Source organism: Coregonus clupeaformis, chromosome 20 (genome assembly GCF_020615455.1).
Source record: "Coregonus clupeaformis isolate EN_2021a chromosome 20, ASM2061545v1, whole genome shotgun sequence".
Taxonomy (NCBI): domain Eukaryota; kingdom Metazoa; phylum Chordata; class Actinopteri; order Salmoniformes; family Salmonidae; genus Coregonus; species Coregonus clupeaformis.
This window is the reverse complement of record NC_059211.1, coordinates 63,524,575-63,550,487: the sequence shown is the minus strand read 5'-3', so window position 1 is coordinate 63,550,487 and position 25,913 is coordinate 63,524,575. Positions and strand designations below refer to the sequence as shown.

The following is a 25,913-nucleotide window of genomic DNA, read 5'->3' as shown; positions in this document are numbered from 1 at the left end:
ACAATTACACACAACACCTAACTAACAACAAGGAAACTAAATAGGGTGCTAATTAGGACATAACACAAAACAGGTGTGACAAACAGACAAAACCAATCAAACAAGAAACATAGAGTGGTGGCAGCTAGTACTCTGGAGACGACGACCGCCGAAACCTGCCCGAACAAGGAGGAGGGGCCGCCTCGGCCGAAACCGTGACACTTGTAGTGTATTCAAGTTTTAAAAAGGCTTCTAAAGTTTGTAACTCCCACTTTAAAATGTCAGACTTGATTTGCCCTAACGAAAAATTTATCAACCCCTACAAAAATGTCCATGAATGATAATCCACATAATAATTCACATTTCCTGTTGAGCAGGACTACACTGAGTGTACAAAACATTATGAACACCTGCTCCTTCTATGACATAGACTGACCAGGTGAACCCAGGTGAAAGCTATGATCCCTTATTGATGTCACTTGTTAAATCCACTTCAATCAGTGTAGATGAAGGGGAGGAAACAAGTTAAAGAAGGATTTTTAAGCCTTGAGACAATTGAGACATGGATTGTGTATGTGTGCCATTCAGAGGTTGATTGGGCAAGACAAAAGATTGAAGTGCCTTTGAACGGGGTATGGTAGTAGTTGCCAGGCGCACCGGTTTGTGTCAAGAACTGCAACGCTGCTGTTTTTTTAAATACTCAACAGTTTCCCGTGTGTATCAACAATGGTCCACCACCCAAAGGACATCCAGCCAACTTGACACAACTGTGGGAAGCATTGGAGTCAACATGGGCCAGCATCCCGGTGGAACGCTTTCAACACCTTGTAGAGTCCATGCCCCGACGAATTGAGGCTGTTCTGAGGGCAAAAGGGGGTGTAATTCAATATTAGGAAGGTGTTCCTAATGTTTTGTATACTCAGTGCAGGGGTGTCCAACTCATTCCATGGAGGGCCTTGTGTCTGCTGGTTTTTGGTTTTTCCTTTCGATTAAGTCCTAGACAACAAGGTGATGGGAGTTCCTTATTAATCAGTGACCTTAATTCATCAATTAAGTCCAAGGGAGGAGTGAAAACCCACAGCCACTCAGCCCTCTGTGGAATGACTTGGACTCAGTGTGTTTTCCTGCTCTAAGAAACTGGTCAAATGAAGATAGCAGATCTATATAGCATGGATGGTTTCCTTAGCAATACTAAAATAGCCATGGACTTGGATTCAGTCTTTTTTTATGTTGTTTGACAGATTGTTGTTTTTGCAGGAGGGAGAAAATAGCGTGTATGTCAGGAATGATTGAGGATACAGAGGGTGTTTGTAGGAAAGTAAGGATGAGAGAGAGCCAAGATGGAGAAGGAATCCAAGATGGCGAAGTAGTGCAGTCTTGTTTCTGTCGTGTGTCTGTAAATAGCCTGTAAATACCCAGTTTTTTGTATTTTTCGTACATATTTCCCTATCAGACTTTTCATCCTTCTACAAAATATACTTTCCTGCAACCTGCCTCCCCATATGTAACTCTGTGTTGTTTTTATTGCACTACTTTGCTTTATCTTGGCCAGGTCGCAGTTGTAAATGAGAACCTGTTCTCAACTGGCTTACCTGGTTAAATAAAGGTGAAATAAAAATAAAAAAGAGCGAGAGAGAGAGAGAGAAAGAGGGGGAAGAGAGAGAGACGTGTTGTTGACCCCTATTGTTCAAGGCATGACACACAACTCATTTAGACAGAGTACAGCCTTAGTGTGATACAGACACAATGCTGATTACATCCATTGTAATCCAATCTGCCAACCGTCCAGAGAACATTAGATAAACATTCCAGATCAGTCCAGAGAACATTTGATGAAAAATCCAGAATGGATGGGGGCGAGGAGGATAAGGGGGCACATGATCAACAATGAAAATGCTTTACATTTCGATACTGTAGGATTATGGTATTTGACAATAACTTTTCTATGGTACACAACCCATAGACGGTGAATGGTGGTCAATAATAAGCTCATACTTCAGGCTCTTTAGACCAAGTTCTGTTCTTTTTTGTATACATCTTGTTGAATCCTCCTATTGTTTGTGTTCAATGGCCTTTTATAAACTGGGTGATTCGAGCCCTGAATGCTGATTGGCTGATAGCCATGGTATATGAGACATTATAAACTGGTGGTTCGAGCCCTGAATGCTGATTGGCTCATAGCCAGGGTATATGAAACATTATAAACTGGGTGGTTTGAGCCCTGAATGCTGATTGGCCGATAGCCATGGTATATGAGACAATATAATATACTTCTATGGTGGGAATTATCTTTCTCAGAAGAGCTTTAAAAGAGGTTCTACACAGTCTGGGTTACTTTGGACAATGTTACTCTATTCTTGGAGGACATCTCATGACTATTTTCCATCCCAGTTCCCTGGTATAATTAGACTAGGATCTCTCTCTCTCTCTCTCTCTCTCTACTAAATATGTGGACAGTCACCTTAGTGTGAGGACAAAGGCAATATTGTTTCCTGAGCTTGTTATCAGCAGAAAATCTGTTGATCCCGCAACGTTTTTTTCACACAATCAGACTTTGTTCCAGTTGTTACATGGTTCTTAGCTGGTAAGACCATCTGGCTAGTGGTTGTGAATGCTACTGGCCTGTTGGTGTGTTTGAAAAACAATCAAGTTTATATGTTATCCCTGCATTGCAGTTCGTATCCTATCCTAACTCAGCTTTGTTGTCCCATACATAAAGTCAGTGTATCGCATGTGGTGGACAGATTACTCAGATACTAATATAGGCTAACATGAATATGTAAACTGTACATTGATAAATAAACATGTTATGCTTTTTCTCTCTCTCTCTCTCACACACACACACACACACAGACAAACACTCACTCGCTCTCTCTCTCTCCTCCCCACAGTGGGTAAGCCAGAGTAAATGTTACTGTTGTTTTTTCGGTTATTACACAAATTCTCATAATGTGAACTTTGGCTCCCTGTCCAACTCCAGGATAAGGATTAGTATAAAGAGCTCTACGGCAGGTGAGTAGAGTGTTGTAGAGAGGGAGTGTCAGGATCAGGTTAGGAGAAACAGACAGAGGGAGAGAGAGATGCAGGGAGAGAGAGGGGGTGAGGGACGAGGGGAAAAAGAGGGAGTGTTGGGAAAAAATGAGAGAGGGATAGAGGGATGCAGGGAGAGAGGAAGGGAGAGGGGGTTAGGAACTTTAACTCTACCCACATGTACATATTACCTCAACTACCTCAACTAGCCGTTGCCCCCGCACATTGACTCTGCAACGGTACCCCCCTGTATATATAGCCTCCCTACTGTCACTTTATTTTACTGTATATATAGCCTCCCTACTGTCACTTTATTTTACTGTATATATAGCCTCCCTACTGTCACTTTATTTTACTTCTGCTCTTTTTTTCTCAACACTTTTTTTGTTGTTGTTTTATTCTTACTTTTTTTGTTTAAAATAAATGCACTGTTGGTTAAGGGCTGTAAGTAAGCATTTCACTGTAATGTCTGCACCTGTTGTATTCGGCGCATGTGACCAATAAAATTTGATTTGATTTGATTTGATTTGAAAGGGGTGAGGGAAAGAGAGGGGTCGAGGGATGGAGGGAGAGTCAAATGAAATTGTGTTTGTCACATGCGCCGAATACAACAGGTGTAGACTTTACCATGAAATGCTTAATTAGAAGCCCTTACCCAGTGAGTATTTTTACAGTGAGTTTTAGGGTTAGGAGAAACAGAAAGAAGGAGAGAGGGATGGAAGGAGAGAGGGATGAAGAGAAAGAGAGAGGGAGGGGTGAGACGCTTACTAGTCTCCTCTGTGAACTGCTAACCACCTACTGAGTCATACAAGACTTTCCAACTCCCCTCACTTTCCAACTGCCCTCAAAGCTAATGTACACTTTAAATTGCTGTATGACTGTGTGTGTCTGTTACTGTCCCCTTGGTTTGAGGTTAGTCAAAGCGTGACCTTATTGTGCAAACATGCTACAGTACACCCCCCGCCCCCCAACACACACACACACACTGTAGTTGTATTGACCTGTGATTACATGACACTATCGCAACCGTACCTTACTTAACCTCAGTGTTAATGTACACACGTGCTGTACTTTGAACACGTAGCTTTATAGGCAGTAGGGTACAAAGTTAAACACATAGTACGTAGTGTGGACTTCCCTTCATCTCAGTTATTACCATCATAGCATTAAGAATGTATCCACAATGAACACTTATGTGTGTTTAAAATGGCATCCTATTCCCTATATAGTGTATTTTGTATTTGTATTTATTATGGATCCCCATTAGTTGCTGCCAAGGGCTCTAGTCAAAAGTTGTGCACTATATAGGGAATAGGGTGCAATTTCAGATGCAACCATGGTCTATTCCCTTTACATAGCATTGAGTGCTCTAGTATTCCCAATCAGATCATTGAGATAGGATTTTAGGATTTTATTAGGATCCCCATTAGCTGTTGTTGAAGCAGCAGCTACTCTTCCTGGGGTCCACACATGAGCTACATGGTCAGGAACATCACAAGGACAGAGCTACATACAGTTTAAATATACTTGTGTAGTATGTCAGTTGTGTTATGTTGTTGTTACTGTTGTTGTTCTTGTTGTTGTTGTTGTTGTTGCTGCTGACTCTCACGTGGCCAAAGTAGTTGACCCACGGGGATAAATAACGTTTTTTAAATTCTCATTGGACTAAATGACTGTACAGTATCATTCATCATGTTATGTTTGCTGTTCTTACCTTGGCAAAACCTCAAAAACATTTCCGACATGACTGATTGCCCATAAAATCCTTCTATTTGTTTTTGAGGGATTCCTAACATCCTCTGAAAGGTACTATGGAAGAACGGGAAATAGACCTTGACTGTGTTGGTGAAAATATGCTATTCCTTCCATCCTATACACACACACGCACACACACACGCACGCACACACAGACACACACACACAGACTTAATGAATGACTAACAGTATAAGGACCAGCCATACACACTGCAGTGTAACTGGGGACAGCTTGGTGTGATGTAGAATCTATATGGACGTGGATGTTGTCACATTATTAAATGAATCATTAGGCGTTAGCCCCACATTCCTCCTTATTCTGAGTAACTAACCTCACTCTCCCTCTCTCTCTCCCTTCCCCCTCTCTCTTCCCCCTCTCTCTCTCCCTCTACCTTCCCCCTCTCTCTCTCTCTCTCCCTTCCCTCTCTCTCTCTCTCTCTCTCTCTCTCTCACTCCCCATTCCTCCTTATTCCGAGTAGCTAACCTCAGCCGACCAGAACCTCTCTCTCTCTCTCTCTCTCTCTCTCTCTCTCTCTCTCTCTCTCTCTCTCTCTCTCTCTCTCTCTCTCTCTCTCTCTCTCTCTCTCTCTCTCTCTCTCTCTCTCTCTCTCTCTCTCTCTCTCTCTCTCTCTCTCTCTCTCTCTCTCTCTCTCTCTGTAGAGGCCTTACATAATAGCACCAGCCCCCCTCCCATTGCTTTCCCACTCTCCTTTTTTTCTCCATCGCTCTCTCTTAATCTGTTTGCCCTCTTTTTCTCTGCGCATCGCTTCATGTATAATGTATATTGACATGGCCCAGCATGAACCTTTGGGTGAATTAGTCACTTGCCTGTGTGTGTGTGTGTGTGTGTGTGTGTGTGTGTGTGTGTGTGTGTGTGTGTGTGTGTGTGTGTGTGTGTGTGTGTGTGCGCGTACCTCATATTACCTCTTGTTTGATGCCTTATAGCTATCCATGTAATGATACATTTTTTCATGCTGTTTCTCAGACGTCCTAGTACAAAGAAGTCCATTGTTTTGTTCTAGTCTGGTATGACCTCTAGTTAGGTGTGCTTGCTGAAAGAAGAGCACAACTTTAGAACCTGTTCATACTACTTATTATTATTCTGCTGGAACCTCTAGCTCCAAAACCGTAGAAGCTACCAACAACAAAACAACTTTAAATCATCCAGACTACCATGGGTTAGTGTGCTTACAAAAAAAACTGTTTTGATACTACTTATACTTTTCACGCTAAAACCATATTTGCATTAATCCCAATGCATTTAATTGGCCTTAGGTTAACATGGTAAAAGTTTGGACTGTTACTCATTCTCAACCGTTTAAGCTAGAAACGCCATTCAAACTACACTCAGTGGCCAGTTTATAAGTTACACCCATCAAGTACTGGGTTGGACCCCCCTTTGCCTCCGCAACAGCCTGAAGTCTTCGGGCATGGAATTGTTGCTCAATTGGTATGAAGGGACCTAACGTCTGCCAGGAAGATATTCCCCACACCATTACACCACCGCCACCAGCATGTACCGTTGACACCAGGCAGGATGGGGCCATGGACTCAAATCCTGACTCTACCATCAGCATGACGCAACAGGAACCGGGATTCGTCAGACCAGGCAACGTTTTTTCACTCCTCAATGGTCCTGTGTTGGTGATGGCATTACCACTGGAGCCGCTTCTTCCTGTTTTTAGCTGATAGGAGTGGAACCCGGTGTGGTCATCTGCTGCAATAGCCCATCCGTGACAAGGACAGACGAGTTGTGCGTTCCCGAGATGGCGTTCTGCACACCACTGTTGTACTGCGCTGTTATTTGCCTGTTTGTGGGCCGCCTGTTAGCTTGCATGATTCTTGCCATTCTCCTTCGACCGCTGTTTTCACCCACAGGACTGCCGCTGATTGGATGTTTTTTGTTTGTCGCACCATTCTCGGTAAACCCTAGACGTGCGTGAAAAGGCCAGGAGGCCGGCCGTTTCTGAGATACTGGAACCGTTGTGCCTGGCACCGACGATCATACCACGCTCAAAGTCGCTTAGGTCACTAGTTTTGCCCATTCTAATGTTCAGTCGAACAGTAACTGAATGCCTCGGTGTCTGTCTGCCTGCTTTATATGGCAAGTCACGGCCACGTGACTTGACTCACTGTCTATAAAAGTGAACAATTTAGGTGAACCGGGTGGTGTACCTATAGCCTACTATACTAGCCCACTATAAGAAGTCCACACCTACAAACCACCCAAAAATAGATCACTATAACTAACACATAGCCTATGAAAACCCTATTACTACCATTACTACTACTACCGTCACTACCACTACTACTACCACTACTACTACTACAACTAATACTACTACCACTACTATTACTACCGCTACTACTACTACTACTACGACTACCACTACCACTACCACTCCTGCTACTGCTACTACTATTTCACAACCATAAATACTTCAAGACTAGCAAGCACACCACATTTACTTCAGTAAATGTCATTTTCTAGTTGGAATAACATGATATCGATGCGGTTATGGGAAATATAGAAAATAATAACATCTAAATACATGTGTTGACTGATACAGTAAGAATGATAAGACCATCATGTGCTTAATCAGGGGGATTCCACTTCTGTCTGTCTGTCTGTCTGTCTGGTAGGCACATGTTTTCAAGGTAACCAGGGACCCCTCTCTCGCCCTTTGCCTCTGTTTGGACACCTGTAGTTTGAGGTCATCTCCAAACAGTGTGTATAAGGACAGTGACCCAGGTCGCCATCACTGTAGTCCGACACAGGTAGGTTAAACATGGTTGACCTGGGGGCATATTCTTTACTCCGATTCTGTTGTGAAACGTTTCTTAAGAACTGCAGACCCCATGGTGAACCACTGTGGTGAATGGGAAAGCGGAATACAGGATTATGTATTATATCTAATCTAGTTATCCTTAGATGCCCGGGCCAATTGTGGTTATCAAATCACTTCTAAGAAGTCTCTGCTTGTTATGTTCAATGGAAGACTAAAAGAAGCACATAATATGCAACCATCATATTATTATGTTGTCTGCCTACATCAAGGTTAGGGACTAATCATGTATACTACGACATTTCTTGGAAATTAAATTACTGACTATGAACAGATTGGAAAAGTAACCTATTCTTGACTGGTGATTCAATGCAATGCATTATTGAATTGAATGAGATGAGATCGTATAGAACCCAACCCTGACTCTGTTCTTTACCATAGTTTCACAACTGGGATTGTATACAGTGGGGGAAAAAAGTATTTAGTCAGCCACCAATTGTGCAAGTTCTCCCACTTAAAAAGATGAGAGAGGCCTGTAATTTTCATCATAGGTACACGTCAACTATGACAGACAAAATGAGAAAAAAAATCCAGAAAATCACATTGTAGGATTTTTAATGAATTTATTTGCAAATTATGGTGGAAAATAAGTATTTGGTCAATAACAAAAGTTTCTCAATACTTTGTTATATACCCTTTGTTGGCAATGACACAGGTCAAACGTTTTCTGTAAGTCTTCACAAGGTTTTCACACACTGTTGCTGGTATTTTGGCCTATTCCTCCATGCAGATCTCCTCTAGAGCAGTGATGTTTTGGGGCTGTCGCTGGGCAACACGGACTTTCAACTCCCTCCAAAGATTTTCTATGGGGTTGAGATCTGGAGACTGGCTAGGCCACTCCAGGACCTTGAAATGCTTCTTACGAAGCCACTCCTTCGTTGCCCGGGAGGTGTGTTTGGGATCATTGTCATGCTGAAAGACCCAGCCACGTTTCATCTTCAATGCCCTTGCTGATGGAAGGAGGTTTTCATTCAAAATCTCACGATACATGGCCCCATTCATTCTTTCCTTTACACGGATCAGTTGTCCTGGTCCCTTTGCAGAAAAACACCCCCAAAGCATGTTGTTTCCACCCCCATGCTTCACAGTAGGTATGGTGTTCTTTGGATGCAACTCAGCATTCTTTGTCCTCCAAACACGACGAGTTGAGTTTTTACCAAAAAGTTATATTTTGGTTTCATCTGACCATATGACATTCTCCCAATCCTCTTCTAGATCATCCAAATGCACTCTAGCAAACTTCAGACGGGCCTGGACATGTACTGGATTAAGCAGGGGGACACATCTGGCAATGCAGGATTTGAGTCCCTGGCGGCGTAGTGTGTTACTGATGGTAGGCTTTGTTACTTTGGTCCCAGCTCTCTGCAGGTCATTCACTAGGTCCCCCCGTGTGGTTCTGTGATTTTTGCTCACCGTTCTTGTGATCATTTTGACCCCACGGGGGAGATTATCAGTGGTCTTGTATGTCTTCCATTTCCTAATAATTGCTCCCACAGTTGATTTCTTCAAACCAAGCTGCTTACCTATTGCAGATTCAGTCTTCCCAGCCTGGTGCAGGTCTACAATTTTGTTTCTGGTGTCCTTTGACAGCTCTTTGGTCTTGGCCATAGTGGAGTTTGGAGTGTGACTGTTTGAGGTTGTGGACAGGTGTCTTTTATACTGATAACAAGTTCAAACAGGTGCCATTAATACAGGTAATGAGTGGAGGACAGAGGAGCCTCTTAAAGAAGAAGTTACAGGTCTGTGAGAGCCAGAAATCTTGCTTGTTTGTAGGTGACCAAATACTTATTTTCCACCATAATTTGCAAATAAATTCATTAAAAATCCTACAATGTGATTTTCTGGATTTTTTTTTCTCAATTTGTCTGTCATAGTTGACGTGTACCTATGATGAAAATTACAGGCCTCTCTAATCTTTTTAAGTGGGAGAACTTGCACAATTGGTGGCTGACTAAATACTTTTTTCCCCCACTGTAAATAGTATTCCCATCCACATCTGAGTGTAATCGTATGCTTCCACCAGACGTTTTTCTTGGCAACGAGAACCCATCTCATCTGAGAACAGTACAGGAAGGAAACGTGTAAAAAAAATAACACACATACTGTATTCTAAATGGTCTAGGAGAGTGTAGCCTACACTGGATAAACAAGATAGGATCAGATCAAATGTATTGTCCCCAAGGGGGGAAATTGTCTAGGACACATAATTAATTAATCTGTATGTAAATATGCTGTCCGTAGACATAACATCATATACAGATCATACTGTACATATAATGTACAGTACATTGCCCATAGCTAATTCATTTATTGACACACACTACAGTACACGTAGATAGCCTTGATGATAATAACATCCAGCATATTGGCTTGCTTTTTTTGTGTCCTTCCAGCTCCAATAGATCCTGTTACTCTAAACACGCGGGAGCATTAGTGTATTTCCTCGGAGTGGGCAGACATGGGACAGACAGAGAGGCGAAGGGGTGAGAGAGAGAGAGAAAGGGAGAGAGAGATGTTTGAACATATTTAGCCTTTTCTATTTATTATATTTCTACTATTGACTGTTACCATTTTATTGTTGTTATTTTCTTTATTTGTTATTATTATTATTTACTACCATTTTATATTATTATTTGTTATTCTTTATTATTTTATTACAATGTCTATTGTATAAATTGTTGCATTGGCAATATTGATTTTTCATGCCAATAAAGCATCGAGAGAGAGAGAGAGAGAGAGAGAGAGAGAGAGAGAGAGAGAGAGAGAGAGAGAGAGAGAGAGAGAGAGAGGGCTCGTCACTCTGCCAGTTATAAGTACAGTGGGGAGAACAAGTATTTGATACACTGCCGATTTTGCAGGTTTTCCTACTTACAAAGCATGTAGAGGTCTGTAATTTTTATCATAGGTACACTTCAACAGTTGGCAGGCAATACGCCTTGTGTAAAGTCACCCAGAACTGTGAGGGGTGAGCCATCCTCAGGAAAGGAACTTATCAAGGCGTCAAGCTCATTGATGAACTCTCCAAGGGAACCTGGAGGGTGATAAATGATAAGGATGTTAAGCTTGAATGGGCTAGTGACTGTGACAGCATGGAATTCAAATGAGGAGATAGACAGATGGGTCAGGGGAAAAAGAGAGAATGTCCACTTGGGAGAGATGAGGATTCCTGTGCCACCACCCCGCTGACCAGATGCTCTCGGGGTATGCGAGAACACATGGTCAGACGAGGAGAGAGCAGTAGGAGTAGCAGTGTTTTCAGTGGTAATCCATGTTTCCGTCAGCGCCAAGAAGTCGAGGGACTGGAGGGTAGCATAGGCTGAGATTAACTCTGCCTTGTTGGCCGCAGAACGGCAGTTCCAGAGGCTGCCGGAGACCTGGAACTCCACGTGGGTCGTGCGTGCAGGGACCACCAGGTTAGAGTGGCAGCAGCCACGCGGTGTGAGGCGTTTGTATAGCCTGTGCGGAGAGGGGAGAACAGGGATAGACAGACACATAGTTGACAGGCTACAGAAAATGGCTACAATAATGCAAAGGATATCGGAATGAAATGAACTAAACATCTGGGAAAGCGAGAGAGCGGGGCCTCCCTCACTTACGTTACACTGAAACACCCAAATATAACTCTCCCAACTTCCACCTCAGAAACTATAATTGTTGTAAACTACAGCGGTTCAATGTTTTCTAGGAATAGACTAGCTTAGTTTATTCAGCTAGCTAACTTGGTACAGTATTCTTCCGTAAAAACCGTCCAGGGCACCGAATCCTATGACGATACAGCCGACTAGCATGCCAGCCTCCAACAACACGGTTTAGCACCAATACTCGGCCACAACAAATCACCAGTGTGTCAACACGCCAAGCAGATCATTCGTGTCCGTGTCTAACGTTGTCTAACGCTGTACATACAAGTATAGTAAATGAATAACAAATAGTAATTGCATTTTGCTTCCCACATCTTGCATGTGTGTACTATATGAAAGTAATTTCCCTATAGGGATGATAGACTGAATGACCTCCAGGCTGTGTAAGGGCTATTTTACCAAGGAGGAGAGTGATGGAGTGCTGCATCAGATGACCTGGCCTCCACAATCACCCGACCTCAACCAAATTGAGATGGTTTGGGATGAGTCGGACGGCAGGGTGAGGGAAAAGCAGCCAACAAATGCTCAGCATATGTGGGAACTCCTTCAAGACTGTTGGAAAAGCATTCCAGGTGAAGCTGGTTGAGAGAATGACAAGAGTGTGCAAAGCTGTCATCAAGTCAAAAGGTGGCTACTTTGAAGAATCTCAAATATAAAATATATTTTGATTTGTTTAACACTTTTTTGGTTACTACATGATTCCATATGTGTTATTTCATATTTTTGATGTCTTCACTATTATTCTACAATGTAGAAAATAGTACAAATAAAGAAAAACCCTGGAATGAGTAGGTGTGTCCAAACCTTTGACTGGTACTGTACATTCCAGGATTACATGTTTACATGTAACATATACAATAGCATTACAGTATAGTAAATTAATAACAAATAGCAGTTGCATGTGTATGTATTATACATGCTTGTTTACTTTTTATGAAAGTGAATTCCATGAAAGTGAATTCTTGGAAGGAAGGATTATAGTCTGGATAACAACACAAAGTAGTTTAGTTGTGAAGGTTCAGCAATTTTTTGGTAATATATGTTTTTTAAAAGTATTTTCTGATTTTATTGAACAGATAGAGAGAGGATGACAGTGGGGAAAGATGGAAAGAGGTTGTGTCAAAGGGCAGTAAGCCAGATTCAAACCTATAGCGACACCAAAGACATAGTAAATGTACATTTGTACCAATTCATATGTACTACACATGTACTAAATGCTTATGTACTATATATGTCAGCCTGGCCTTTCAGAATAGACGTAACATAGTAAATGTAAATTTGTTCCCTTGCAATTAGTATGATATGTTATGTTTGGTTACATAAGAAAGAAGGTTATTTAAAAGGATAGTATACCCAAATTACAAAATGACACATTGGTTTCCTTACCCTGTAAGCAGTCTAGACATGGTATGACAGCAATCAATGCTTTGGTTTTATTTTACCTGGCATCATTTTCCAAATGCTAATGTTTTAGCATTAGTGGCACAAATTCCATGAATGTCATTGTACCGATATAATTTTTTCGTGCATCATGTCTAAATAATCTGAATGTACTTAAAATTGATTGTGCTCAAAAAGTCATTTATAGATTTTTTGAACATGATGGGCAAAAAATGCTACTTTCGGTACCGTGACTTGAATGGGTTTCGTGCCACAAATGCTAAAACATTAGCATTTGAAAACAGTGCCAGGGAAACTAAACCAAATCATGGATTGCTGTCATACCTTGTCCATAGACTGCGTACAGGGTAAGGAAACAAACATATAATTTGGTAATTTGGGTGAAATATCCCTTTAAGCTACAACTAAAGGAGGGAGGTTGGTCGGAGTGGATGAGTTGGCGTTTAACGCGAGCGTCTAGCAACCCAAAGGTTGTGTGTTCGAATCACATCTCGGACAACTTTAGCATTTTAGCTAATTAGCAACCTTTCAACTGCTTACTACTTTTTAACTACTTTGCAACTACTTAGCATGTTAGCTAACCCCTAACCCTAACCCCTAACCCTAAACTTAACCCCTAACCCTAACCTTAACCCTAAACCCTAGCCTAGCAACATTAGCCACCTAGCTAACGTTAGCCAAAACAAATTGGAGGACGTAACATATCATACGAAATTGATGGGGCAAATGTACGTTTACTATGGTACGTCAACCCATGAGTCCATGATGTACATGTAGCCTATACATACTATGAAAGTGATTTCCCTGGAGGTTTGATAGGCTGGATAACAACCTGAGGTAGCTGTATTGAAAGCTAATCTGAGGACCATTGAATGGCTCCATCTGTGCAATCCTTCAGTAGACATACTCATTTTCATTGAAAGACAATTGCAAAGTGTACATGCCATGATTACATGTTTACATGTAACATATAAAATAACAATATAGTATAGTAAATTAATAACAAATAGCAGTTGCACTTTTGCTTTCTGTAAATGTAGTATGTATATGTACATATGTATTATACATGCTTGTGTAGTTTTTATGAAAGTGAATTCCATGAAAGATAATTCTTGGAAGGAAGGATTATAGGCTAGATAACAACACAAAGTAGCTTAGTTGTGAAAGTTCAGCTAAGTTAAGCTGAACTTATGTTTTTGTAAGGTATTTTCTGATTTGTTTTAACAGATAGAGAGAGGATGACAGTGGGGGAAAGATAGAGAGAGGTTGTGTCAAAGGGCAGTAGGCCGGATTCAGACCTATACCAACACTGTAGATGTGTGGCAGATGCTGCGTCATTACCACTAGACCAGCCAGAGCACATTGTGTTACCTACATCCGTGAACTTCCTAACTAGGTAGGCTAGCCTGTGTTGCCTTTGGTCCAATTCAAAAATCACCTTTCAGACTAGCCAGCCTAATGCGATTGGTGATCCCAAGAAATGAAGATTATAGACAGCATTGGGAATCTGTTATAACCCGAATTGAACCCATTTTACATACTCTATTATTATTATTATTATGTGTTGTTCTGTGTTTACTGTTTACTGTATCTATATTGTATATACTGTATATAGACTATGTGTCCATTCCTCGGTCTACATTCTGTCTGTATAGTCTGTCTGTATATTTGCTCGTTCTAATATTTATATGCTCGTCCTAATATTGATATATTTCTTAATTCCATTCTTTTACTTTTAGATTTGTGTATATTGTTGTGAATTGTTAGATACAGTGCCTTGCAAAAGTATTCATCCCCCTTGGCGTTTTTCCTATTTTGTTGCATTACAACCTGTAATTTAAATGGATTTTTATTTGGATTTCATGTAATGGACATACACAAAATAGTCCAAATTGGTGAAGTGAAATGAAAAACAGAACTTGTTTAAAAAAATTCTAAAAAATTAATAACGGAAAAGTGGTGCGTGCAAATGTATTCACCCCTTTTGCTATGAAGCCCCTAAATAACATCTGGTGCAACCAATTACCTTCAGAAGTCACATAATTAGTTAAATAAAGTCCACCTGTGTGCCATCTAAGTGTCACATGATCTGTCACATGATCTCAGTATATATACACCTGTTCTGAAAGGCCCCAGAGTCTGCAACACCACTAAGCAAGGGGCACCACCAAGCAAGCGGCACCATGAAGACCAAGGAGCTCTCCAAACAGGTCAGGGACAAAGTTGTGGAGAAGTACAGATCAGGGTTGGGTTATAAAAAAATATCCGAAACTTTGAACATCCCATGGAGCACCATTAAATCCATTATTTAAAAATTGAAAGAATATGGCACCACAACAAACCTGCCAAGAGAGGGCCGCCCACCAAAACTCACGGACCAGGCAAGGAGGGCATTAATCAGAGAGGCAACAAAGAGACCAAAGATAACCCTGAAGGAGCGGCAAAGCTCCACAGCGGAGATTGGAGTATCTGTCCATAGGACCACTTTAACCCATACACTCCACAGAGCTGGGCTTTACGGAAGAGTGGCCAGAAAAAAGCCATTGCTTAAAGAAAAAAATAAGCTAACACGTTTGGTGTTTGCCAAAAGGCATGTGGGAGACTCCCCAAACATATGGAAGAAGGTACTCTGGTCAGATGAGACTAGAATTGAGCTTTTTGGCCATCAAGGAAAACGCTATGTCTGCCGCAAACCCAACACCTCTCATCACCCCGAGAACACCATCCCCACAGTGAAGTATGGTGGTGGCAGCATCATGCTGTGGGGATGTTTTTCATTGGCAGGGACTGGGAAACTGGTCAGAATTGAAGGAATGATGTATGGCGCTAAATACTGGGAAATTCTTGAGGGAAACCTGTTTCAGTCTTCCAGAGATTTGAGACTGGGACGGAGGTTCACCTTCCAGCAGGACAATGACCCTAAGCATACTGCTAAAGCAGTGGTATAAGGGGAAACATTTAAATGTCTTGGAATAGCCTAGTCAAAACCCAGACCTCAATCCAATTGAGAATCTGTGGTATGACTTAAAGATTGCTGTACACCAGCGGAACCCATCCAACTTGAAGGAGCTGGAGCAGTTTTGCCTTGAAGAATGGGCAAAAATCCCAGTGGCTAGATGTGCCAAGCTTATAGAGACATACCCCAAGAGACTTGCAGCTGTAATTGCTGAAAAAGGTGGCTCTACAAAGTATTGACTTTGGGGGGGGTGAATAGTTATGCACGCTCAAGTTTTCTGTTTTTTTGTCTTATTTCTTGTTTGTTTCACAAGAAAAAATATTTTGCATCTTCAAAGTTGAAGGCATGTTGTGTAAATCAAATGATACAAACCCCCAAAAAATCAATTTTAATTCCAGGTTGTAAGGCAACAAAATAGGAAAAATGCCAAGGGGGGTGAATACTTTTGCAAGCCACTGTTCTACTGCACTGTTGGAGCTAGGAACACAAGCATTTCGCTACACCCGCAATAACATCTGCTAAATATGTGTATGTGACCAATAAAATGTTATTTGATTTTATTTATATTCTGTCAACAGGTCAAATTTAAATGTAAATGTAAATTCCATTCATAACATAAACTGTATAAATAAATAACAAATAGTAATTTGTACATATTTGGAATATTTTGGTAATTTAACAGACACACTTTTATCCAGAGCGATTTACCATCAGTGCATTCAACTAAGGTAGCCAAGACAACCACATTTACAGTCATTGCAGTCATAAACTATCCTCAATAAAGCAGCTATCATTCAAATCAGTGCTAGTAAGATATGCTCCATATATTACACATGGAGGTGAATTCCATGGATGGATGGATAAATGTAAAGTTCAGTTGAGTTCCATGTGGAACACTGAGTCAGTGGGCATCCCAGTTCAGGAGAGAGCTCTCAGGCCAATCACCATGAGGGATTGGAAGTGTATGGACAGACATCATGAGACATCTATACCTGTAAAACCAGAATCCAATACATGCTGTTGTACATGTAGGTATTTAATCTAATTATTTAAAAATAGGCATATTATCAGTTAATGTCTTGCAAATTGATATTTGGAGAGATGGTGGACTGGATTTGCAACTTATTTGGAGACATTAACATACAGTAATTTGATCAAAGATGTTGAAAACATGGTTGAAAATCAGAGCGAGAGAGAATGAGCAAGAGCGAGAGAGAGGTGGATTGGGGTGAGAAAAATAGTGTGTGACGCGTAGCAGCTGAAAGCGGATAGGCTCGCGCTGCTGTGACTGGATGGCGCATTGGCACGAGGCGGAGGGGGAGGCGGCTTTGCGTTCCATCCGTGGTGGTTCTATTCTATAGGCTGAGGACGCGGGTTCAGGCGAGGTGAGGATACAACCCTAGTTGAACCTATACTGGGTGAAGAAACAAATATGAGTAGCGGCAGTGTTCGCTGAGCAGAACACAAGCGCGTGGCGAACAGTGGTGAGAGACGCGCCCTATCACCCAATCAATTGAGCATATACAGTCTTTCTAATAACATTGTGGCCATTTCCGAACACTTTGAAGCACTTTGGAGGAGATTTACATGAAGAAGAGGAACTTCATTTGGCTATTTCACTGACAGGTAACATAATCACAAATGGAAAAGAAAATGCTGATTTATTATGTTATATAGAAATGTGACTAAAATGTGTTTTTTAAGATTTGTATTGTGTGTGGTTCTGAACTAGTTATTTAAGATGGATAGGGAAAGTTAGGAGTAGGCACTAGGCAGCATATCAAAACTAGATAAAGTTTCACGACTCCCCTGTTCGATCGTCAGTTATGCTGCTTATGCTGCCTCCGTTCTCATCCACGGGTGCTGTATCTCGGGGACACGGGGTAAAATCATGCATGCGCGCATGGAATGTTCCTCTCTGTAACGTTGCGTAACGCGAGGAAATGATTACAAGCCTTGGGGCTGGCCTCTCACTGGGTGCACTTAGTCGAACTTGTCCAGACTGTGTGTGAGAGCATATAGTTGTTAAAGACTGTTGCTGTGAAAACTACAGTATTCAGCCTACTGTTGAATTTACAGAAAGTTCACTGGATTCCTTTGCACAACCTCTATTATAGGCTATAGGCTTATAGGCTATAGGCGAGTAGCATATAATTATTATTATAGGCGAGTAGCCTTGTGTTTGACATTCGTTGAAAATTCCCTCATCCCAATAAAACATTTAGGAATGTATTGCATATACATTTATAGTCAATATATAATTAATAGAATAGGATAGAATATTCTGTACAAATGAGGAACTTACTTTCATTATCAAATTGCTGATGTCCTTCTGCCATGTCGCAAAATGGAATTGCTTAGGGATGTTTTTCATAATGAGAAATATGTGAGTGTTAACCATCTATGTGCATCTGTTCAGTACACTGTACACTACAGGAATGTTTGGAGCTATGACTAAAATGTAATGTAAATGTAAATATATAACATTGTGTTGAATTTACATAAGGTTTACTCAAATGTCACTAACCTCCTCGCTGCCTTTTCTCTCTCTGTCCACTAGATGGTGGCATTGCAACGTGAATCACAGCCACTCGGAGCCAGCATCATTATCAGAACAACCAGTGAGTGTATTTCTAAAGTGAGCTCTTAAACAAAGCTCAAGCACACAATCTATGAGTTTGGCAGTTACCTTATCACACCAAGCATGAAAGACCATACTAGACCCACCAGTAGCATCCTCCAGGATGTGTCTGGTGGTCCCTCCCATCTGTTGGGACTGGAAGGCCTGGACCCAAGGCCTCTGAGCGGGGCAATGTCCTTCACTGACGAGGCGGTCTCCATCCTGACCTCCAGCAGCCAGCTAGCCCGTTCCCTACTGGGCTGCACCTCCGCCCTGAAGCGGAAAGAAAGCCTAGCCGCCACCGCTAACCATGCTAACGCTAATGCTATCGCTAACAACAGTGACGACGACTTTGACGATAGCAACAGCGCTCTGCGCCGCAAACGCGAGTTCACTCCCGATGAGAAGAAGGACGACGGCTACTGGGATAAGAGAAAGAAGAACAACGAGGCGGCGAAACGGTCGCGTGAAAAACGACGCGCCAACGACATGGTCCTGGAGACGAGGGTTCTGGGGTTGTTGGAGGAGAACGCCCGGCTAAGGGCAGAACTCCTGGCCCTCAAGTTCCGCTTTGGCCTAGTCAAGGACCCCTCTGACGTGGCCATAATGCCGCTGTCCGTGCCTCCACCTAACCATCTTGAACCGAGGTACTACCTACCCCACGGTGATGGTTCCTACCCCCATAACACTGCCACCTCCCACCACCTCCACCTCCACCATCCCCACCACTCATCCCCATACGGGGTGAGAGGAACTGGGCTGCCAGCAGGGCGTGACGTGGGCAGTAGTATATCCGAGGACTCTGGTTTCTCCCCTGGAAGCTCCAACATTGGCAGCCCTGTATTCTTTGACGATGGACTAGGGGACCACAGCCGAACTTCCCCCAGAATGGTGGAGGAGCAGGGGGGGTATGAGCCTCACGCCTCGCTGGAGGCCGAAGGACAGTACCACGGCAGGCAGGACTCTAGCCTACCACACAAACTCCGCTTCAAAACGCCTGGTGGAGGTAGCGAAGGTGGGGAGATACCAGCAAGGTCCCCTGACAGTAGACGCCCTTGCCCTGTAGCTACAGTCGGACCAAACATCCAGAGGAGCCAGGCTGGATGGTACAGTCATAGGGGCGAGCGCCAGGTTGCGTGGCCCAGGGAGGAGGCCCGTGCTGGGCATGATCAGCAGCACCACTACCCCCCCTCTGGAGGTTCTCCACACAGCCCCACCACTGCCACCTCCACAGACACCCAGTACGTGGCGGAGAATGGCGCCCTCAAATCCCAGCTCAGTTCTCTATCGCAGGAGGTAGCCCAGCTCAAGAAACTGTTCTCTCAGCAGCTGCTCTCCAAACTGGTCTGAGATCAGGTTGAACACACTCTTGACCTCCCCTTTACACACATTTTTACATTAACATTTTACATTTAAATACAGAGGGAGATGGAGCAACTTTAACAGAGAGAGAGGGGGAGAGAAATATAGAGAGAAAGGGGTATAGACTCAAAGACACTTTCCCTGTGAAAGTTACATTCACTTCAACCTGAACGTTGACTCTCACAGGACACTTTCACTGTGACTCAGGTCTCAGCTGAACTTGACTTCCACAGCACAGCACTGCCCATTGATCTCAAGCAAACAGCCCCTATCAAGTGTGAGGAAGCTGAACGAACCATATGACAACCTGAACACTACTTCAATAACACATTCTCCAGATACTACAATACAGTGGTCTTCACCACTATAAAAGCACACCAGCACAGGAAAGACCAGTTACAATAGCAATTCAGTCAAAACCAATACTTCAGGATACGCTGTTTGATTTACAGTACTATAAAACAGCATTTATGGGTAACTTATATAATTCACATTTTTACATTTTTATTTTTAGTAATTTAGCAGACACACTTATCCAGGGCGATATACAGTAGTGAGTGCATACATTTTCATACTTTTTTGTATGATACCTGAAATACTCTATATATATATATTTTTTTTTACACTGATCTGACTTGTTTCTTTGATAAAGTTTCACATTCTTTCTTTAGAGACTTTTATTGAACAGGTCAGTCTTAAAACACTGGATTACACTGGTAAATATGAGTACATGCAGCAGTACACACACTGATGTCATAGATAGATCATTTGGAAACCCATTCCGTTTGTATTATTACTTTACATGTCCGATTATCCTGCTACTGTATGCCATGGTATCCCTCACCTCTATGTGTTTGTACACAGTTTGTCTTAAACAGATTTGGCAAAACATATTTTTTTTAAATAACAGATTCTATGTACATATTCTTTAATTTCAACAGTAAGTAATGTGATATACGTACATGTAAATAAATAAACTGTTTTTCCTAATCAGTGTTTTGTGTCTATGACTGTCTATTATGTGACTAATTCAGTCTATTTTAAAGGCAGTGAGTCTGACACTACTAGTAGCCTTGTACACGTGGTTACGACCCCACACACTCAGATGAAGTGTTCTCGCAGCACATGAAGATTAGTCTCCAGTGAGTCATATGAGGGATCAAGATAGAGAGTAAAAAAAACAGGATGTATTCCTAAACAAACCTATGTGTTTCTATTGTGCTAAAAGCATGCATTATAAAAATCCATCAACACAAAATATATCACTAACAGGTGATCTAAATGGATTGGATTCACAGTATACACCGACCACCTTTCCAAGTGAAGTGTTTAAGTGCTTTACATTGTAATGGAGGGAAATAACCTCATCCACTATAAATATACAGTTGAAGTTGGAAGTTTAAATGTATTTGGCTAAGGTGTATGTAAACTCAGTTTTTCACAATTCCTGACATTTAATCCTAGTAAGAATTCCCTGTCTCAGGTCAGTTAGGATCACCACTTTATTTTAAAAATGTGAAATGTCAGAATAATAATAGAGAGAATTATTTATTTCAGCTTTTATTTCTTTCATCACATTCCCAGTGGGTCAGAAGTTTACATACACTCAATTAGTATTTGGTAGAATTGCCTTCAAATTGTTTAACTTGGGTCAAATGTTTCAGGTAGCCTTCCACAAGCTTCCCACAATAAGTTGGGTGAATTTTGGTCCATTCCTCCTGACAGAGCTGGTGTAACTGAGTCAGGTTTGTAGGCCTCCTTGCTCACACACGCCTTTTCAGTTCTGCCCACAAATTTTCTATAGGCTTGAGGTCAGGGCTTTGTGATGGCCACTCCAATACCTTGACTTTGTTGTCCTTAAGCCATTTTGCCACAACTTTGGAAGTATGCTTGGGGTCATTGTCCATTTGGAAGACCCATTTGCGACCAAGCTTTAACTTCCTGACTGATGTCTTGAGATGTTGCTTCAATATATCCACATAATTTTCCTTCCTCATGATGCCATCTATTTTGTGAAGTGCACCAGTCCCTCCTGCAGCAAAGCACCCCCACAGCATGATGCTGCCACCGCCATGCTTCACAGTTGGGATGGTGTTCTTCGGCTTGCAAGCATCCCCCTTTTTCCTCCAAACATAACGATGGTCATTATGGCCAAACAGTTCTATTTTTGTTTCATCAGACCAGAGGACATTTCTCCAAAAAGTCCCGTTTTTGTTTCATCAGACCAGAGGACATTTCTCCAAAAAGGCCTGTGTAGCTCAGTTGGTAGAGCATGGTGCTTGCAATGCCAGGGTTGTGGGTTCAATTCCCACAGGGGACCAGTATGAAAAAATATATATATATGAATGCACTCACTAACTGGAAGTCGCTCTGGATAAGAGCGTCTGCTAAATGACTAAAATGTACAAATGTAAAAGTCCCCATGTGCAGTTGCAAACCGTAGTCTGGCTTTTTTATGGCGGTTTTGGTACAGTGGCTTCTTCCATGCTGAGTGGCCTTTCAGGTTATGTCGATATAGGACTCGTTTTACTGTGGATATAGATACTTTTGTACCTGTTTCCTCCAGCATCTTCACAAGGTCTTTTGCAAAGTACATTCATCTCTAGGAGACAGAACGCGTCTCCTTCCTGAGCGGTATGACCGCTGCGTGGTCCCATGGTGTTTATACTTGCGTACTATTGTTTGTACAGATGAACGTGGTACCTTCAGGCATTTGGAAATTGCTCCCAAGGATGAACCAGACTTGTGGAGGTCTACACATTTCTTTCTGAGGTCTTGGCTGATTTCTTTTCATTTTCCCATGATGTCAAGCAAAGAGGCACTGAGTTTGAAGGTAGGCTTTGAAATACATCCACAGGTACACCTCCAATTGACTCAAATGATGTCAATTAGCCTATCAGAAGCTTCTAAAGCCATGACATCATTTTCTGGAATTTTCCAAGCTGTTTAAAGGCACAGTCAACTTAGTAAACTTCTGATCCACTGGAATTGTGATACAGTGAATTATAAGTGAAATAATCTGTCTGTAAACAATTGTTGGAAAAATTACTTGTGTCATGCACAAAGTAAATGTCCTAACCGACTTGCCAAAACTATGGTTTGTTAACAAGAAAGTTGTGGAGTGGTTGAAAAACGAGTTTTAATGACTCCAACCTAAGTGTATGTAAACTTCCGACTTCAACTGTAGTAGCCTACCCACCCAGCTCGTGTTTTCTGCATCAGTGATAGACTATAACGGTGCTCTTTTCCAACCCTCTATATATAGACTACTGTTTGAGTGCTTGAACCTAATGAGACAGGCAGGGTCCCCAGTGGGCTACAGAAGCCTTTTATGATCTCTCGCTCTCGCTCTCTCTCTCTCTCTCTCTCTCTCTCTCTCTCTCTCTCTCTCTCTCTCTCTCTCTCTCTCTCTCTCTCTCTCTCTCTCTCTCTCTCTCTCTCTCTCTCTCTCTCTCTCTCTCTCTCTCTCTCTCTCTCTCTCTCTCTCTCTCTCTCTCTCTCACTCTCTCTCTCTCTCTCTCACCAACGATGAAGGGGTGATCTCGTTCTCCCTCTACCTCTCTTTACCTCCCTCCTCTCTATCTTCCCCCCCTCTCTCTTCTTACTCACTCTCTCGCTACCTCCCTCTCCTCCCTCCATTCCCATCCCTCTCTCTCCCCTCCCTCACTCTTTCTGCAGCTCTGTGACGCACTAAGGGTCAGTAGCAGGACACAGCAGTGCACACAACTGAACAGAGCAAGGCGGTAAAGGGGGGGGAAAGGAGGGGTTCTGTAGATACAATGCATCTCTACAATATTTACATTAAGGTAAAGTATGGGCAGTGCAAATGTGTTACAATACAATACAATATAATACAATATAATGGACAAAAATGGTACAGTATGCAAAATTAACAAGTTCGTTTCGGAGGAGATTGGGGCATCATCTGGCCTCCCTCTCTGTCCAGTGATGGGGATGGGATGGGGGGAGAGAGTGGATCTCTGAGTGACTCATATGTACCACATCAGCAGCAGCATCACATACACACATACACACCAAACAAACACACACACACACACCGAACAAACACACACACACACACCAAACACACACACACACACACAGAGAGACAACGTCAGCAGCAGCAGCAGGAGGAGAAGCTATTTTAAGCTTCAAGGAGAGGACAGGATATTGATTGGCCCATGTCAGGACACACTTCTGGACCTGAATATGAACGGGATGGAGAGAAGGAAAGACTTAGAGAAGAAAGAGGGAGAGGAAAGTAGAGGAGGGGTAGAGAGAAGAAGAGTAGATAGAAGTAAGGAAGTGAAAGGAAGTGAAAGGAGGGAGGGGGAGAGACGCTGATACAGGAGATATGAAGATAGTGTATTAGAGCCTACTCTTCATATAGACTAAGAGATCCTAATTGTTCACTACTGGCTCTATGATATTCAGAGCTACATACAGAATAGGTCTGGAAGCTGTTGTTCTTCAATGATCAAAACCCAACACCAGGTGGCATCCGGCACTCTCTTTAGCAGAACGCTTCACCCACAGTAGAAATATCCATTGAGGTTCTCAAATCGAGTAGTAGACTCTCTACAGTGTTTTTGTCATAGCACATGCCTCATGCCACACCAGTCCTTATCAGCAGTGAGCCTGGTTACTTAGATTTAACCTATTTCCTGGTATAGGGTTATTATGTTTATATTCTGGTTATTTTTCTCTTCTCGTTCCTTCTCTTTCCTTTTTCACTCAGAGTATGAGATAACTGGTGATAACGTGGAGAGTGTGAGTGAGACACCCCAGATATTGTTTTTGACAGGCATGGACTCCATACATGGAAACCCCCCAGTTCACTGAGTCTACCTCTGTCTGTCTCCACTCGACCCGCCTGCCTAACAATAACACTGAATAGCCCAATAGATACACATCAGTTGTTTTGTCTACTCTACCCCAGTCCCCCTCCCTCTAGTCTAGTCTACAACCAACCCCCATTCCTATAATCCATAGACCATACAGACAGTCTGGTTGCTGGTTGCTAGGCAGACGCTGGCTATGACGGTTGCCAAGGGAACACTGTGCAGCAGACGCAGCTCTGTGTTGGGGGTTGGTTGTTGTCGGAGTAGAGGGGGTAGGAGCTACCAAGTTTAAGGCCAACGTCTCCCCAAGATTGTCTGACTGACGGTGGTGTGGTAACAAAGAGAGGGGGAGGGAAGGAGAGGGTGAGAGAAGGAGAGGGGGATGGAAGGAGAGAGGGAGGGAGGGAGGGAGAGGGGAATGGAAGAAAAGGGGGGTAGAAGAAGGGATGGATATGAATCTGTTCTTTCTTAATCTTTTCCAATTGATTCCTCTATTCCATGTTCCCAAAAGGGCTTCTCCATGGCATATGTAAAAGCAATTATGCAACACTGTGAAAGAATTTGACTGCAGGTGGACACTGTTGCTGTCTAGGCCTATTTTAATGAACATATGCACACTAAAAAGTGGCAAGAAAAAGCATTTGAATTGGCATTGGAATTGGATGGATTCCAACTGGATATTGGAGTATACAGTCAGATCTACTGTCAGATACCCTCCTGTCTTCTTTGTGTGTGTAGGGTTAGTAAGCAAAATGACTAACCAGCACAGAGGACTTTGGAGTAAATGCACCATGGGCTGACCAATGCTATAGTCCATAAATTGCAACGGGTTAAATGCTCTACTGACACTGATAACGATACTATTCACACTTGAGTTTATGACCTCTCCTCTTTTGTCTTACAGAGATAGAAACTCACTCTACTCAACACTACTTGTCGGATGTTTATTGGAGGCAATGAAGAGATTACCATATGAGATTGAAGAATGGCATTGTGTGTGTGTGTTGAGACAGGCATCAAGTAATAAGCAATAATAGGTAAATACAACAGCCAATATTGGTTGACTTCAAGGGTCCTCAAAACTATTTGATGCTTGATGTCTATGAAGAAAAGGATTTTGATTGTGTTCATGTGTCTTTCACCCTTGCAGTGCAACCGGTTAGTTTACAAAATCCATATATCCAAAAATGCTTAAAGGCAATATGATAAGAAGTAATTCCATTTTCCCCCATTTTCATAACTCTGAAATGGGAGATCAAATGGACAGCAGTATTGTATTAGAGAAAATGTGAGGGAATAACCACTTCTATTAAATGTGTGATAACGTTAATTGAAAACAACATCATTGCCTTCTCCAGTGGCTGTTATTTTCTTATCTCCAAGGTCATTCTGAATGGCAGGCCTGCTCTATGATACAATAGAGAAAACACCATGGACAGAGAATAAAAACCCATTCAGAGTGCCAATAGAATAACTGAAGCT

General features: G+C 42.2%; 1 protein-coding gene across 1 annotated transcript; it reads left to right on the top strand.

Annotated features, from left to right (window-relative positions):
- The first annotated feature begins 16,985 nt into the window (after positions 1-16,985).
- Positions 16,986-20,586, top strand: nfil3-3 (nuclear factor, interleukin 3 regulated, member 3). Its single transcript, XM_041867328.2, has 2 exons — positions 16,986-17,234; positions 18,169-20,586. Exon 2 carries the CDS (start codon positions 18,313-18,315, stop codon positions 19,576-19,578), a length of 1,266 nt encoding a protein of 421 aa, XP_041723262.1. The 5' UTR covers positions 16,986-17,234; positions 18,169-18,312; the 3' UTR covers positions 19,579-20,586.
- The last annotated feature ends 5,327 nt before the right edge of the window (positions 20,587-25,913 follow it).

Bases quoted from the DNA above. Each gene is read 5' to 3' on its own strand.
- nfil3-3 (XM_041867328.2), top strand. From the start codon at position 18,313: ATGAAAGACCATACTAGACCCACCAGTAGCATCCTCCAGGATGTGTCT.